General features: G+C 36.2%; 1 protein-coding gene across 10 annotated transcripts in view; it reads right to left on the reverse strand.

The window, feature by feature from the left end:
* Positions 1-9,282: 9,282 nt before the first annotated feature.
* Positions 9,283-18,225, reverse strand: part of PIKFYVE (phosphoinositide kinase, FYVE-type zinc finger containing) — a 76,637-nt gene continuing 67,694 nt past the window's right edge. For 9 of the 10 annotated variants that reach the window (XM_082396307.1, XM_082396301.1, XM_082396300.1 and 6 more), the window contains 7 exons: positions 17,796-17,855; positions 16,937-17,113; positions 16,045-16,148; positions 14,995-15,123; positions 13,634-13,895; positions 13,137-13,211; positions 9,283-12,584 (listed from right to left, as the gene is read on the reverse strand). In XM_082396307.1, coding sequence (XP_082252433.1) covers positions 12,469-12,584; positions 13,137-13,211; positions 13,634-13,895; positions 14,995-15,123; positions 16,045-16,148; positions 16,937-17,113; positions 17,796-17,855 — 923 coding nt within the window. In that variant the 3' untranslated portion in view covers positions 9,283-12,468. Of the gene's footprint in view, positions 12,585-13,136; positions 13,212-13,633; positions 13,896-14,992; positions 15,124-16,022; positions 16,149-16,936; positions 17,114-17,795; positions 17,856-18,225 lie in introns of those variants that run through there. The other variant, XM_082396299.1, reaches the window with a different exon arrangement.

Here is an 18,225-nt window from a genome sequence, read left to right on the forward strand (position 1 = left end):
CCAGCTTCTACTGCCTTCCCCGGGACATCAAAACGACCAAGGGAGAGAATTTGACTGGATCCATTAGGCACTATCCAACATGGAGCATCTCTATTGGACTGAGTCCTCAAACCAGATCACCTCATTGGCTGGTGGGCTCTATGCTTCTAACCTATGTGGCGAGTTGCTTTGGGCATAGAGAAGGGTTCATCCATCAGTAAGGGTCATGATAACCAAGTCACATGACAAAAAAACTGAAGAAACTACAGCTAAAAGTAGTAGCACTCTGTCGCTAGAGTGCCATGGCCTTGTTTCTAGTTCAACTATGCAAAGAACTGTTAGCGAGGACACAAAAGTGAGTAAGGAGAGGTCCCTGCCTTCCTAGAGCAGTTTCAAACTATTATGTTTTTAGGTGGGATTTCATGTAATTGTCTCACAAGGGTTTTGAGTTATCCTTCTGCCTTAACTTAGAGAAACCCCCTCCCTGAGGCATTCAGCATGTTCCATGAGAGATGCTTTAAAATTAGGTGCTTAACTTAAACTTTCCTGATGTTCACAGCGGGGATGTATCACTTTACAAAGAAGACTACATAAGGTTTGCACCTTAAAAATGAATAAATAAAAGATTTTTGCAACTAACATGATTCTCTAAAATTAAAAAAGTAAAAAACAAATCTCTTTTCTTAATTCACTTAAACAGCATTCTTCCAATCACCAAAATTGTCATGATGCTAATTGAATAAACATTCTCAACAGAGAATGTTTGCCTCCATCAACAAAATAGATGTTTATCAGTCTCTACTCACATCTTATGGTTATTTGTTTTAAATCCATTGCCATCACTGAACTGTAAGCTCCTTGAAGCTGGGAGTAGTGTCTTTCATCTGAGCAGCACCAGGACCTAGCCAACAGTCCATGTTCCAGACATGTTTGTTGATAGAATGAGTGAAGTAGTGCCTGGATTTAGTTGTTTTTAAAAATAAATGTCTTTTCAATTCTAAATGGTAATCAACATGTAGTTAGGCCCTTAGATTTCACAAGTATGCTAACTAAACCAATGACCTTCAAAGGAGAGATCAGTGGAGTAGAAAGCAGACTGCAGAGGGTGAGGTGAAATTAGTATTAGGTAGCAGTGAATGTGGCATGTGCTTTCTCAAATTCTGTAATAGGAAGAAGAGGAAGGAGAGGATTACAGCATTAGGGAAGGTTGAGAGAGAAGCCTGTGACTGATTGGAGCTTCAACAGACCAGCATATGGAAAGGAAAGAGTAAATACAACAGAAGAAGCTAAAGGCATAGGAGAAATAAGGGCTAATTTTTGAGAAAGATCCAGCAGGAGACAGGCAAGTAAAGGATTAAGAATAAGAGGAGAGAGGAGGTCATCTTTGAGAGGAGAAGACACTCTTCCTCCTTCAGGATGAGGTTGAGAGGAATACAGGAGAATTGAGAAATGAATTCATCTAATTCACACAAGAGACTTAAAATACTGTATAAATGTAAATAGATGATACGTAATACTGAGTAATCTGAGGAGCCATGAAATTTCACATGAACTGTAAAACTAACATTTGCATGGATTTCGGGTTCATCTTATTCTAAAAATGATATGTTGTTGCTGCCCTGAGAACAATAAAATTCTTCATTTATCCATATGTACGTATTGTTCTGGAACGATAGCTTTTAGTTGGCAATTTTTTAAATCAGCAAGTGTTGTAGCAGATATAATTGCCAAAATTAAAAGTTGTAAGTCTCATTTATATGATTATTTAAGCATAAAAATTTCAAAATCATCAGTTTATTCTTCCATTGCTGCATCAGTTAATATATTAAAAAATACCTTCTACTATACACAACTTAGGTTTTCTCTGGTTAATTAAACTTGGCTGAAAGCAAAGCAAGGACAAAAGAAAAAGTGCCTTAGAAACACCCAGCTGTTGATCATTTCCCCTGTGAATTGGAGTATACATACACACAGCAATTTGGGAAAATGTTGCAAAATCAAACAAGAATTGAGAAACAAAATAACATGAATCAAAATAGCCATGGGCTGATTTATTCCAGGGAAACCCTCTATTCACTCAGTGGTTTATTACCACCAGGATAGAGCATAAAGTGTTGCTGATATAGTATGAATAACAGCACATGCCATGTTGCTGAGAAGTAGCAGACAAAAATCCCACTCCTGTGGCAGCCAGACTGAATGTGCCAGATAGCATCTTCCCAACTTGGATTAAGGCAGTGAGTATCCACCTTCCAACATAACCAAAGAGCTTGGATTTCTCAGTCATCTCATCCAGTTTCTTCAGTGTCACCGATAATTATATTTACTTCTAATGGACAGAAGGAAAGCACAATCCTCTTAAAGTAAGAATAATCCTTGTAATTTCCACCTCTGGGCATTTATAGATGAACACAGAAAAGAAACAACAGGAGCCCTGTACAGTAGAGATGAGACCAGTCAAAATATAGAATTTACTAAAGGAATCATTTCCAGAATGCTGAGGTGTACGCTTCTGGAAGCAGCTTGAACTGCATTCCCCTAAGGAGTAGCTCTTTAGTGATATCATGTTGTCGTTTGGCCCTTTAAGTGATATTACTGGAGGGGATGATGACCTCAGTCTGGGGGACTGGAGCTGCCAGATGGGTTTTTCCTGGATGAAGTGGCAAGTTAGCAGCAGAAATGACAATCAAATTCTATGTGGAAAAATCTAGAAGAAGCTACCAAGTTCTGCTGCCAATAAACTAAAGGGCAATTAATTATACCCAGACATTCTTGAGCAATCTCGATGTTCAGCAGCACTTTCAAGATGAGAAGCTAAAAGGCAAAGATGGTGGCAACATCAGGAGTCTGGCTCAGGTGTTGTATCTCCCTGGAGTGTGCTCTGTCCAGGAGATGACATGTATCTGTGGATAGGGGCGCAAATATGCTCAAGGCATATTTTCCCATGTTGAGCTAATTAAAAATTTCTCTTCCTGTTATGCTATTGTCTATTCTAATTTGTTGCAGATAACAGGACTTCAGTTAGAAGAAGAGACTGGATTTTTTAAAAACATTTTTAAAACAGTAATGAATAGAGAACTACCTTTTACTTTGGACAGAGAAAACATTGTATCAATGATCCAACACAGCATTTAAATATAATCGTTATAAAATTTCGTCTGACTTGGCCTTCTGCTTCTGGGCAAGGTGAGATAATAGGGACCAGATTTACCCTCCTGCTTGAAACAATCAAGAAAACCAGGCAAAATATACAAAACGGCAGTTTTCGAGACAGCAGCAGATATTAGCCAATAAAGGACAGTAATCCTGGAGAGAGAGGAAACAAGTCAGGTGAGCCCTGTTTGTCCCCAGTTATGCCTAGAAGGATCCTGTTCTACTCCCTGGGGTCAGGAGACAGAGCTGAGAATCCAGGGAGACCAAGACCCTGAGTTTGAAGAGCAGAGTACTAGAGAGGAGAGAGCTGCACAGAGAGAGAGCCCCAGAGATCTGCAGAGGATGGGTATCCAGCAGGGCACTGATCCGACATACGTGAAGAAACTACCCAAGGCCAGGGAGCAAGCCATCAGAAATGGCTCTACAGTCATCCCTCATTAACTGTGAGGAATTGGTTGCAGGCCCCCAACAGATACCAAAATCCACAGTTGCTCAAGTCCCTTGCAGTTGGCCATCCATATCCACAGGTGCAGAACCCAACTGTGTATCTTCATTTCACTTGCTTAGCTTCAAAATGTAGAGCAATTGGTTCTTTGGATTGGGGAAAGAAAAAATATTTTAATAGGACAGTAAGAACAAAAAAGACCTTCTAACAATCTCACTAAAATCAACGTCTCTAAGGTAGGGCTCTTCCTATCCACTGTAGAATCACTCATTTTGTTGTTTTTGTTTGTTGGTTTCAGAATAGCAGAGATAGTATAGACAGTTTCCATCTACTACAATTGCTGTACCCTGTTTCTCCTGTACCCTGTTTCTCCTACTATTGATGTCTTACATTTAGTAAAGTACAATTGTCACAATTAATGAATCAATGTTGAAACATTATTATTAATTCAAGTCCACACTTTATTGAGATTTCTCTAGTTTTTCCTAATGTCCTTTTTCTGATAGTCATTCATTTGTACAGCCTTGACTCTACTATTTCAGGGATGTATGGACAACAAATGTATCAAGCATGTGCTCTGTCAAATGAAAAGCTTTTAGTGTTACCTTCATCTGAAAAAAGAATTACACTCAGTAAAAAATATTAAGCTATTTCCAACTTAAACCTCCATATGAAAACTACATATTCTAAGATTTAACGCACTCTTATAAAAGAATAACTTAGGACTCTGGCAAAGATTTGGGGGACTTGGGTTCCCCCAGTCCCACGGGTCCCTCTAACGGCTTCATACTGCTCTGCCAAGCAGATTTGTAAATCTTAAGATCAAGTAGTGATACTTCAGAGCCCTCCACTGGCCACTGCTCACTACTGCAACCTCATTTTTGTCCATTCTTGACCCTAGCAATCTCCCTGAAAATATCTTCCTGCACCAACATGAGCGAGGTCAGCTTTTATGGCACCTTGCTAAAAGCCACATAAGTGCAAACAATGTCTTAAAGGTGAAAATTTATACAGTTAAAAGTTTACACCCCGCCACACATATTGTGGCAAATTTGAAAATTTTTAAAGTAATAAGTCAGCAAACAACAACCAATCAGGGCCAAATTCAAGACACCTAACTCCAAAGATGCATTAAAGGACATTTACTACAGTAAAATTATCTTTTCATAAATTTTATTTTCAATTTAACAAATCAGGAGAAGATATAAACTTAAAAAAATTTTCTTAATTAAAAAAAAAATTTTAACTTCTTTCAGTAAGGTGAGGACATCAGAAAAAATTCCTAGGGCAGCAACTGGTGACTTGCTCATATATCTCACTCATGACTATCAGTTTCAAAACACTTTTCTTTGATCTCTGCCTCATCTTTCTTCTCTTTTGTTTTGGCCTAAGACATCAGTATACATGTTCTGGAACAAAAATTTTCTTCGGGGGCATAAATTGTTCACAAGAATGAAATCATACCAAGTATCTTTACCAACTACAATGGAATGAAATGACAAATCAATAACAGTAGGAAAACTAGAAATTTCACAAATATGTGAAAATTAAACAACACATTCTTGACCAACCAAAAGATCAAGGAAGAAATCACAAGAGATTAGAAAAAAATCTCAAGATAAGTGAAAATGTAAACACAACATACCAAAACTTAAGGGATGCAGTGAAAGAAGAACTAAGAGGGAAGTTCATAGGTGTAAATATGTACATTAAAAAAGAAAGAGCTCAAATCAATAACCTAACTTTATACCTCAAGGAACTAGAAAAAGAACAAACTAAACCCAAAGTTAGCAGATGGAATGAAATAATAAAGATTAGAGCAGAGATAAACAAAATAGATAATAGAAACACAATAGGAAAAAAAATCCAAGAAACTAACAGTTGGTTTTTTGGAAAGATCAACAAAATTAACAATCCCTTAGCTAGATTAACTAAGAAAAAGAAAAGAGAAGACTCAAATAAGTAAAATCACAAATGAAAGAGGGGACATTACAACTGATGCCACAGAAATAAAAAGGATCATAAGAGAATACTACGAACAACTATAGGCCAACAAATTGGATAACCTGGAAGAAATGGATAAATTCCTAGAAACATACAACCTACCAAGACTGAATCATGAAGTAATAGAAAGTCTGAACAGATCTATAACTAGTAAGGAGATTGAATCAGTAATTGAAAACCTCCCAACAAAGAAAAATCAGGACCAGATGGCTTAACTGGTGAATTCTACCAAACGTTTAAGGAAGAATTAATGCCAATCCCGCCAAAAAATTGAAGAGATGGAAATACTCCCAAACTCATTTTATGAAGGCAGTATTACCCTGATCTCAAAGCCAGAGAAAGACACTACAAGAAAAGAAAATTATAGGCCAATATTCCTAACGTATACAGATGCAAAAATCCACAGCAAAATACTAGCAAACTGAATTTAACAGCATGTTAAAAGGATCAGACAACCATGATGAAGTGGGATTTATCCCTGGGATGCAAGGATGGTTCAACATATGAAAATCAATCAATGTAATATACCACATTAACTGAAGGACAAAAAACACTTGATCATCTCAATCAATGCAGAAAAAGCACCTGACAATAGTGAATACAGCTTCATGATAAAAATACTCAATAAACTGGGAATACATGAAAACTACTTCAACGTAATAAAGGTCATATATGAAAAGTCCACAGCTAACATCAGTCTCAATGGTGAAAACAGAGCTTTTCCTCTAAAGTCAGGAACAAGGCAAGAATGCCCACACTTGTCACTTCCATTCAAAATAGTATTAAAAGTCCTAGCCAGAACAATTAGGCAAGAAAATAAAAGGCACAAAAATTGAAAAGGAAGAAGTAAAATGATCTCTGTTTGCAAATGAAATGTATACAAAAAGCCCTAAAGAGTACACACAAAAAAGTTAGAAGTAATAAATTCAGCAAAGTTGCAGATACAGAATCAACACAGAAAAATCAGTTGTGTTTCTACACACTAACAATGAACAATCCAAAAAGAAAATTAACAAAACAATTCAATTTATAATAGCATCAAAAAAAAATAAAATACTTAGGAATAAACCTAACCAAAAGGTGAAAGACTTATACTCTGAAAACTACAAAACATTGCTGAAAGAAATTACAGAAGGAGCAAAAATGGAAAAGCATCTTGTGTTCATGAATGGGAAAATTTAATACTGTTAACATGTCCATATTACTCAACACAATCTACGGATTAAACACAATCCCTATCAAAATGCCAAAGGCATTTTTTGCAGAGATAGAAAAATTCACCCTATAACACCTCTAGAATCTCAAAGGACCCAAAATAGCCAAAACAATTTTGGAAAAGAAAAATGAAGTTGGAGAGAGATCTCACACTTCCTTATTTTAAAACATACTACAAAGCTATAATAATCAAAATAGCATGGTACTGGCATAAAGACAGACACATAGACCAATGGGATAGAATAGAGAGCTCAGAAATAAACCCTTGTTTGTACAGTCAAATGATCTTTGATAAGGACCACTCAATTGGGAAAGGACAGTATCTTTACCAAATGGTGTTAGGAAAACTGGATATCCATGTGCCAAAGAATGAAGTTGGACCCTTACTTTACACCACATACAAAAATTAGCTCAAAATGGGATAAAGACCTAAATGTAAGACCTAAAACTATAAAATTCCTAGAAGAAAACAGGGGGAAAGTTTCAAGACATGAGATTTGGCAATGATTTCTGGATATGACACCAAAAGCACAGGCAACAAAAATAAAAGTAGACCAATGGCACTACATCAAACTTAAAAACGTTTGTGCATCAGAGGATACAATCAATAGAATCAAAAGGCAACCAATGGAATGAGAGAAAAATATCAGCAAATCATATACCTGATAAGGTATTAATATCAAGAATATATAAAGAACTCCTACAATTCAACAACAAAAAAATCAAGTAACCCGATTAAAAAATGGCCAAAACATTTGGACATTTCTCCAAAGATAATATTTAAATGACCAACAAGCATATGAAAATACACTCAACATCACTAGTCATCAGAGAAATGCAAATCAATACCACAATATTATGTCACGCTCATCAGGATGCCTACCATCAAAATAAATAAATAAATAAGCATTGGAGAGGATGTGGAGAAATTGGAACGCTTGTGCACTGTTGATGGGATTGTAAAATAGTGCAACTACTGTGGAAAACAGTATGAAGTTTCCTCAAAACATTAAAAAATAGAAGCACCATATTATCCAGCAATCCCACTTCTATTTACCCAAAAGAATTTTTAAAGGAATTTGAAGACATATTTGCACTACCATGTTCATAGAAGCATTATTCATAATAGCCAGGAGGTGGAAGTAATCTAAATGTCCATTGATGAATAAATAAATGTAGCAACATACACACAATGGAATACCTTTCAACCTTAAAAAAAAGTAAGGAAATGCTACAACATGGATGAACGTTGAGGACATTATGCTAAGTGACAAAAGTCAGTTACAAAAAGACAAATACTGCATGATTTCACTTATAAGGACGAATCTAAAGTAGTCAAATTCATGGTAATGGAAAGTCGACTGTGGTGGTTACCACGAGCTAGGGTGAGGGGGAAAAAGAGTTAATGGGTATAGTTTCAGTGTTTGCCAGAAGAAAAAGTTCTGGAGATGTATTGTGCAATGTAACACTTCTGAACTTCATGCTTAAAAACAATTAAGATGATAATTTTTAACTTCTTTTCCGTAATTTAAAAAAATAGGTTTAGGGACTTCCCTGGTGGCACAGTGGTTAAGAATCCACCTGCCAATGCAGGGGACGTTCAAGCCCTGGTTCGGGAAGATCCCACATGCCGCGGAGCAACTAAGCCCGTGAGCCACAACTACTGAGCCCGCATGCCACAACTACTGAGCCCGCGCACCTAGAGCCCATGCTCCGCAACGAGAAGCCACTGCAATGAGAAGCCTGAGCAACGCAACGAAGAGTAGCCCCCACTCGCCGCAACTAGAGAAAGCCCGCGTGCAGCAACGAAGACCCAACGCAGCCAAAAATAAATAAATTAAAAAAAAAATAGGTTTAAAAAGTCTCTTTCAGCGTTAACCCAGGAATTTTATAAGTAATTAAATTTCTGACACAAGAGATGTCAAGATAGTGGGGACAGAAAACTGGTACTATGCATAAGCCTTTTCCACCACTGTTGGGGGTTGAGAGGGAGCAGAGACAGGCCGCCTGGGCATCCCTGGGCACAGGGGCCATCCCCTCTGTCCAGCAGTTCTCACTTTCGCCCTGTGAGTCTGGGCATGGTGAGTGGGAGTCGCTGTGCTTACAGCTGCGGGTTGCAGCACAATGGATCCACTTCAGGGATCCTGTAAAGGGTGGGAACAACTAATAGTGGAGGCTGCCGTCCAGGTGGTCTCAGCCATTCCCCAACGGGCAAGGCCAAGCTTTCTAGAGCGCCCCATAAGGAAAGCAGAAACACAGAATTGAAGAGAGGCGGGAGGACAGAAAAAGCCAGGCCCATACTGGGCAAAGTGAACCCAAGGATTTTAGCACCCTCTTTCTGAGACCTAAAGAGGAGGGTTATTTACTGGAGAAAGACTTCAATTCTCCCATCGGAAAGGGGAGAGAATGAACAGAAGACAACACTGCTGGGCCACGGGCACCAACTCCATCTCCTCTTAACTTCCTCAAACAGATTCAAAACAAAGTGAAGTTGATTCTCAGTTTATTGTAAGTTCTCTTTTTACAGTATAAGTCTCCAAAAGGTCAATGCAGTTTTATCTCATAAATAACATGTCAATCATATAAAACAGCTGGAACCAAAGTAGAGAAATATATACAATATAATACATTAAGTATTTTCAATATTGTTAATTGAATTTTTCATATTAAATTAAAAGAGGCTATTCTGATTTACAATGTCATTTCTCTAGTTAAAATTAAACCTGTCAAAGACGTAATATACATTTTTTACAAAACAAGCACAGCAGCATTAATAAAACTGCTCATGATTGTAATTTTTATTTTTCTATAATACAACTGCACCCGTGTTACAAAAACAAACAAAAAAGGCATTGCACTAGATGGTTTGAATACTGCTTAAGTCAGTATGTTAACACTTGAGGAATAATGAACGGCCTGATCTGTTTCACCACCAGGCTCATTCACAAGGGTTTTCACTCTGCCAGCTAAGCAAACTTTCTATACAGGTAGATTACTTTCCTCAGCAGTTTTATACAAGCCCACCACACTAATGGGTAAAAAGCCAAGGAGAAGCTAATGCCACAAAAAACAATACAACCCTACTATTTACAATACCCAATAAAGGCCAAAGCTAGAAAACTGCTCACTGCTGGATCAAGGAAAAAATTATAAGTAGGACATTCTGTAGGAAAATTTGAGTTATCTATAAATTTAAAATATTCAATAGACTACAAAAGGGCTTGCAACAGCTTATTCCCCTTATTTTTCTTAGGCTTGGGTAAGAAAAAAGTGAATCCTTTTCATTTTTAAATAAAGTTTTGATGGCATCAAAACACTTCACATTTATAAATAAGATTTTTATACAATGCAACATGTTCACATAGCTTTCTTGTGCTACTATCAATTATTCTCAGAATTCATTTTTTTATTCTAAAGAAGAAAGTATTAAGATTTCTTCCTCGTTCTTAACTTATCATCATCAAGGTTCTCCAGGCCTCAAAGGGGAATTCAAGAGAGGTAAACAGCCATTCAGTGCCTGACACTGAGTACACAGTATTTGAAAAGCCTTATGTATCTGGTAGTGGCCTAAACAAGAGCAGCAAGAGGCCGGGTATATAGTTCTACCACTCAAAACAAATTAAATTTTATATTTCCCCTTCATTAAGACAGTTTTAAAAGGACAGATCACCCTTGCAAGGCAACAAGTACTGTTTCAGATTATATCATATTGGAATTTTTTTTAGCCACAAAATTACCTAAGCAGCAGCAGTACTTTAAAAAAAAATTGGTTCTTCAAGTCATGGGCAAGGAAAACAAAATCAACATGACACATTATTGTCAAGAGCTATTCCAATGGCGCATTCAAGCTATACACTGAGACTAAAACAAAGAAACAACCTGATTACAGCTGGGGGAAGACACCTGCTCCTGGAAGTGCTCCTGACTGGGGTGAGGGAAATGGACACGATAAATAACCCTAAGTCTCCTGACAGAAAAAATAAACAGATGCAAAATATGTCTGCATTCAAAATGAGATGCAAAATCCATGTTCCTGACACATGAGAAGTGAATAATGTTCCACATCTTTCAGCCCTGTACAACTCCTTTACTGCCCTTTGATATCAAAACTAAAATCGCCATTGTTTTGTACGTTTTCAAAAGGCACATCACATGTTAAAAAAAAAAAAAAGAAGAAAGTGCTTATCATCAGATCAGTCATAAGTCCTTGGTCAGTTTGTTTCTAGTACAGAACAAACCATGTTTCTAATAAGCACCAAACACCAAACTAATGCTTTCATTTTCTCGAGCAAACTTTCCAAAATGTTCCTATTTTACATACTTAGTCTCTGTAATTGGAATGTAACCAGATTTTTTTCTTATTATGTGAAAGTTGCAATAGAAACGTGCTACTATAGGAAGCCTGAAAAGAGTGGAACCCTTAAAACTTTACAAACCCCAAATTATCCTTATTATGGAAAAGAAACCAAGAAAATATTCAGGGTTGTGTTATTTCCTCAAAGACAGTTTAGTATACTTCTGATCACTTTTTAAATAAACAAAAACTCTATTAAACAATAAGTTTCTCACTAAGAATATCTTACCTGTTAACATTTCTCAATAGTCAGAACTGGCCTAGAAACTGGTACAGAAAGTTAGAAAACAGGGATGTCCATACTGGAAACTTCTTAATTTTATAGATGTCACATAAATTGCTAGTTATATTGAAAAGGATACTTTACGTTTATAAAAAATAAAGCAAGTGCTTCCTTCACCCAATTTATTGGATCAGGCCTAATTTATTTTTTATATTAAAAAAAACCCTTCATTAATAATTATCCCTTTGGGGATTTAGTCATTGTAGACTAATTTACTAATGTTTCCCTGAAAGTGGGAGAAAACCTAGAGTATGAGCATGGGTAGACAAGTGCAGTTCAGCATACTACTTGCACAAAAGCTGTAAACAAGCTTAAAAAACAGGTCCAGAAAAAGGCTTAAAGTTAATGGCTGTAGCCTCCTGTCACCCACAGACAAGTAGAGACAGAACTTGAAAAATATCAAACACACTTGAAAACAGGGCAAGATGCAGAACATGACAGGATTCTCAATTTAAGTCAAATTCCTCAGTAAAACAAGAATAGATTGTACCAATCTGTTTGTTTAACTGGCCATTAATAAAACAATTCAGAATTTTTTTAAGGTTTCAGAAATTCTGCTAAGAGGTAACATTAAATTGTTACATAAGAAACACAAAACAAATTCACCAGCTCTACAAATGCTTTCTAGGTAAAGAATCTGTCCAATATGATGCCGGGAGAGTCATAATCTATGAGACACTGTTTTCTTAACAGGATTGTTAGCAAATATGACAACCCATTTTTTCACCCTATCTCGTCTCTAACCATACATTTGTCCTCAGCCCTTCAAAATGTGCCTAGATTTCAGCTTAAGTGAACAAAATGTTCATGCAACGTCCCAGCCTATGGATAGCTCATTTGTAGGTATCAAAAACCAAAGTGCAAATCCATGGAGTTTTAACCCTTCAGGCTACAGATGGCCTCCACAGCCGCAGAACTAAAAGGGCTTTGCATACAGTGGTGAATGTGATGAAGGAATAAAACATGTAGCTTAGTTTTGGTCCTTGGTTCCAGGTCCCTTTTCTCCCTGGTCCATTTCAAAATATGTGCTTCGTTTCAGCAGTTCAGACCCAAGCCTGTCCAGTGGTCTGGTACCATCAGGAAATACTTGTCCATTGCTTCACAAAATCTGGTCCTATACAACTCTGGAGAGACAACAGTCGGCATTTTACCTAGGATTATGAAAGAGAAGAGGGAAAAGGAAGCTGTTACATAATTGATAAGACAACTGACTTCAACGGCTATGTTCTTTCATGTAAACAGACATAAAATGCCATGGTCTGTAAACAAACACACCACGGCGGGCTCAGAAAGGAGGGAGGGTGTTCACTGTGCCACATGACAAGGGACAGGTCCTTCTCGGTAGGAGCTGATGCTCTTGCTTACAGATGAGAGATGTCTAAAAGCACAAATGGCGCTGGCAGCTCTCAGAGAACTTAGAGGATTTCAAGTGTTAATTCAGGACAACCTCCTGTTCAGAACTTCTGGCCTTTTTAACTTATCATTTTGAGAACCTCTGGCATCTTAACACAAATTTAAAACCCCATATTTCCCCACCTAAACAATTCCCCTTATTATTTGATCACCTTGGAAATGATGATAAAATCAAAGATAACCACTTACGTTTTAGAATTTTTTTTAAAGTATCCATTTAGTATATGTTAACTGATGAGGAAGATAATGAGAACAGTTTAAAGAGTAAACAGAACAAAAATTCTGCTCACCTTGTCCTCCTAAAATTCCTGTTGATTTCACAACCATCTCAAGCTTTTTGTCCCATGTAAATGTTCGGATATAATCTGTTGCAGGGGGCGAGATTAGCAGTAAAGGTTCTCTTAATAAATATAAGCAGATGACAACCGCAATTACCATTACTATTACTTCTACAACAGTTATTAAGTGCTGGCAATACTGCAGGTGCGGACAATATGCCAGGGACTCTCCTAAGGGTTTTTACCATATTAATTCATTTAATCCTCATAACAACCTCATAGGGCTTCATCTTCAAGTGACTTTTGAATACAGATATTTTTGGTAAAAATAATGAAAATGGAAATGAGGAACCTGAATAAAAGGTACCAGAATAGAAAAACTATTATTTTTAAAATTTCAAATGAAAGTTTGTGAAATTATTCAATACGCTATTACTAGACCAGATAGTCTTCAAATTTTACTCTGGCTTCAGTCATGAACTATACATAAGGCATGCGCATCAACTTACCTATAATTCCAACTACCAGCTCACTGCTGGTATCATCTCGCCCAACCAGCAAAGAATAATCTATAATGAGGTGGCTAGAAAGGAACTGGGAGTCGCTACGGATTGAGGCTCTCAGCACAGCTTTGGAATGAGAACGGATATACAGAGGGTTGTCTCGAACCATCTTTAAGAGATTTTCATCCAGCAGGACTACATCACAACTCTCTTTCCCGGTATCGGTTTTTACGTTTCGATTCCGAAGTGAACCCTTCAAATCAAAAACCTAGCAGAAAGAAAACTCTCTGTCATTTATGTGTGAGTTGTTACAAATGGTTAATTAAATTAAAAAGGCAGAAAGCTTCCTTGTAGCCACTACTGTTATAAACACTTTAAAATTTAATTTTAAAACCTAATAACTTACATAAGTCATTAAATGCATACATTGTAATTGTACAATAGATAAAACACATGGTCATGTAATTGTATCATATGAAATTAATAGCTAGGTACTCATTTATTGAAATATTTCAGAAATATACTGACCCATTTAATCAACTCTAAGAAACATTAACAAGTAACTCCAAAAATATATTGTTGAATCATAACGCAGTTTAAAAAACAGATGCAAACATTCAGAGGAAACTTTAAGTATCGATACCAAAACTGTGCAATTACTTAGGACAATGTAGAAGCAACAGCATATCTCTAGGAATTTCTCGGCATTAGGAAAAGCAATGCACTCAAAGGTCAGAGACTTGGGTACTAGACCAGTGCGACCTGAAGTGTTATTCGACAGACCACTGCTAGACAGGCTTTCCTGGCTCATGATGACAGAGAGGTTAGTGCCAGAATGTAAATCAATTACATCATTAAACCCACAATTTAGTTCAGCAGATGCTTTTTCCATAGCAAGACATTCTTGATGAAGAAAGCAGTGTATTAAATTACATTCTATTGATTAGTACAAGCTCTCATCGCACCACGGACTGGAAACAGTTCAAGGACCAGCACAGTGAAGAGTACTGTTCTAGAATCTAGACCAACCTGAGTTCTAGGCATAGCTGTGTGACTTTGATAAAGTACTCAATGTCTCTGAGCCTCAGTTTCTTCATCTTTAAAACGGTTATGTTGCATCTGCCTTCTTTTTCTATAATTCTGTGTTTCTAGGATATTGGATATGTTAAATTTTAGGACCAGTCCACAATATTCCTCTTTATTCTTTCCTACAGGGTTCAATAACTCAAAAGTTAAATTTTGCCTAGTAACCAAAGTTTAGTATTTACTATCAAATATCATGTTACTCTCTGATTCATTATGTTCAGGAACCAGAAATACAAAGGGTAAATGCTAGCTAAATGCTTTGCATAGTCCAGTATCCTTACCTGTGCCATCTTTCTCCCATAGAAAAGATTTTCCATGACAAGGAGATCTAGCTTCTTCTCAGTGTTGTTCTGGGAATTCTTATAACCAATTCTGTAAACTCCAAGAATCTTGGCCAATGCAGTGGGCCTCTAATCAAGAAAAAAGTAAACTCTTATCAAAAAGGGTTATTTATGAATATTATGCTTAGTGAAATAAGTCAGTGAAAGATAAATACTGTATGATATCACTTATATGTGGAATCTAAAAGTAATACAAATGAATGTACACGCAAAACAGAAACAGACTTAGATACAGAAAACAAGCTTGTGGTTATTACCAAAAGGGAAAGGGAATGGGGGAGGGACAAATTTTTTGTATGAGATTAATAAACTACTCTGTATCAAACAGATAAGCAATAAGAATATATTATATACACAGGGAATTATAGCCATTATCTTGTAGCAACTTACAATGAAGTATAATCTGCAAAAATACCAAATCACTGTGCTGTACACTTGAAACTAATACAATACTGTAAATCAACTATACTTCAATTTTTCAAAAGGATTATTTATAATTTAATACCAATATCTGGACTATTCATGTATTACCCAAACATGATTTTCTATTAATATGATCAGTCACAGGACCTTAAAACAAACTCAAACCTTTGAATCTATGAAGCAAGTAAAGCAGCAATGCCAATAAAATTATTAGATCTTTAACATTCTCCCAAGGGGTAATCGTTCTCAATTTCTCAAACTCACAAATTTTATTATGACATAATTGCTCCAATAATAGGCAATAAACCCATAAATGGAAAAAAAATCTATGTGACTCTTTCATATTCACGGAAGGGTCACTGCTTCATGACAAGTGGGTAATCTATATCTCTCTCTATATATATGTAGGAAAAAGAGTTTGAAATCCATGCATTCTACCACACCTCAATAGCATAGCAGAGATCTAGCCATGTTCTGTTCACATATTACCATGGAGAAAACTGCCATTAGGACTCTCAGGATGTGAAAAAGCCCAGTAAACTTACAGATCAAGGTTTGGGTTTCTACCTTTTGTTGAACAGCATTTGTAATATAATTGAAGTAGTGTGGTGCAAAGTCAAGGAAAGACTGGACTTCCAGACGAGGCATTTGCTTCAAAATGAATCTATCATCTAAAAGGCAAAAATTTCATGTTTATTCAATTGCAATATTTACTGAGGTAATCTAAAATAAATCATTCTAAAAATCCCAAATGATTTGTTTGCTTCACATTTTTAAGGGATATTTTCTGACACCACTGAGAAGATTTTGATCAGAACACAGCTCTCAAGTAATTGAAGGTTTGGAAGGGCTTCTGAGGATTTACATAGTCAAGAAACCTCTACTTTCGACAGTACCACACCTAAAGTCATCGCTAAATGATCTATTTTTTTTTAACTACCAAGTAAAATGTTATAAATTCCTTTGTTTACAATCCAATAAGTGACAGTTATGAAAGTTCTTATCTAGCACATCTTTCCTGATGCATTTTCTCAAATAATTTCGCTTTCAGTGAGTATGGAAAATGGAATGTGAAATAAAAATGGTCACGATCTTCTGCAAAACTTTGTAGGTTAAGAACTTGGCCTTCTGGTTTTCAGGTCAAATGTTTCTATTTTTATCTTTCTCTCATGAGCTCTGAGGTACCTTTTGAGTCTTCTAGAAGTTCTCTGTTATTATTTACATTTGGAAAACTCAGGACTAGAAAGAATTTAGTAAGGATTTGATCAATATTTGTCTCTCATTACACACCATACATCATATATTCTTTTAAATATGCTTCTTTCATCCTCTCAAGCATAAAAAGAAAAACATGTTTGCAAAAAGGCAGTATCGTATTACCTCAGTTCAAGGGATTCATAAATTATCCGAGGGAAAAAGATGGATACCGCTTAATTAGTAAATGATTAAAAAGACTTACCTTCAGTTGCGTAAAAGGCAGCTCCTGATTTGCCTCCTCGGGCCTGCCACGGAGAAGAGTGAGAAAGGGAACGAATGAAATCTTCTTCACTGCTGCCCAGAATCACTTCTCGCATCTTATGAAACTCTCCCGCATAGTAGAGCCGACAGTAAAACTTGGCGTTGGCATCGGAAAATTCTATAAACAGAAGTGTTTTTTTAAAAAAAAGCTCTTCTGGATCAGAAATACCTTGTCCTTTTCCTTCTTGCTCACTCCCCACCCCCACCAAATGCAATCATTTAAGTTTCTCCATGATAGCATTTTTCACATTAAGTCTACTACATCCCCGTTTATCACAATTCAGTTAAAGTTATCTTCAGGAAGGATTAAAGAGCATCTTATGACCACCCTTCATATTTCTAGAAAAATCAAACAGAAAATAAGACCCATTTCTAATTTTATGCTGGTTACTGTATTTTCATCATTGCACTTTTACATCTTAAATTTTTCTATAGTGTTATAATTCTGGATAATAAATTTTTGGCACTCACATGTACACACACAATTCTAGATGCCTTATTAAGGCTCTGTGGCTCTAGATTATACAAATAGTAATTATTTAAAGATCAGACATTGCATTAAATTATAATTTATAAATTAAATTTTAATTTTAATTAAATTTATAAATAAATTTCCTTCTAAAATAATGTATATTTTATAAACTAAATTTAGACTAAACAAATGTTCATCAGTACACAGACTTAATATTCATTTCAAGGAGTAGAATATTTATCTAGTGAGAAGCTGGAAGCTTCAAATAATGGAGTTTGCTCAATTATAGTCCTGGTCCCCAAACCAAAGGTATTTATCTCATACTTACGGAGCTCCACATGAGGATTTGTGAGTTGCTTCTTCTGTGTATCTCCTCCATCTACTTCATCTAAAAGATTTAACATCATTAGTAAAGCCAAAGTTTTAGATAGTTATCAGGTCATTTTGTCTCTTCTTTTTCCCCTGATATAACACTAAAAACAAGTCAATTCATGTTATCCTAGTCAAGTCACTCTCAAGCAAGCATCATGTATACAATTAACTGTGTAAATTACAATAAAAATCTAGGTACCTTTTAAAAGATCAATTTTTAGATTAAAAATCAGAGAATTCAGATTGAAGAATAATTTTTCTTATAGTTAAGTAATCTCTATGATAGCAATAAAATAGCTCAGCTCTAACATCACGACTTTCTGTGTGGCTTCTTTACCAGAGTTTATGACCAGTTTTCCCTGTGTATGGAATAATGCTTCCCCAAT

This window comes from Balaenoptera borealis (genome assembly GCF_965194805.1).
Source record: "Balaenoptera borealis genome assembly, chromosome: 6".
Classification (NCBI taxonomy): Eukaryota; Metazoa; Chordata; class Mammalia; order Artiodactyla; family Balaenopteridae; genus Balaenoptera; species Balaenoptera borealis.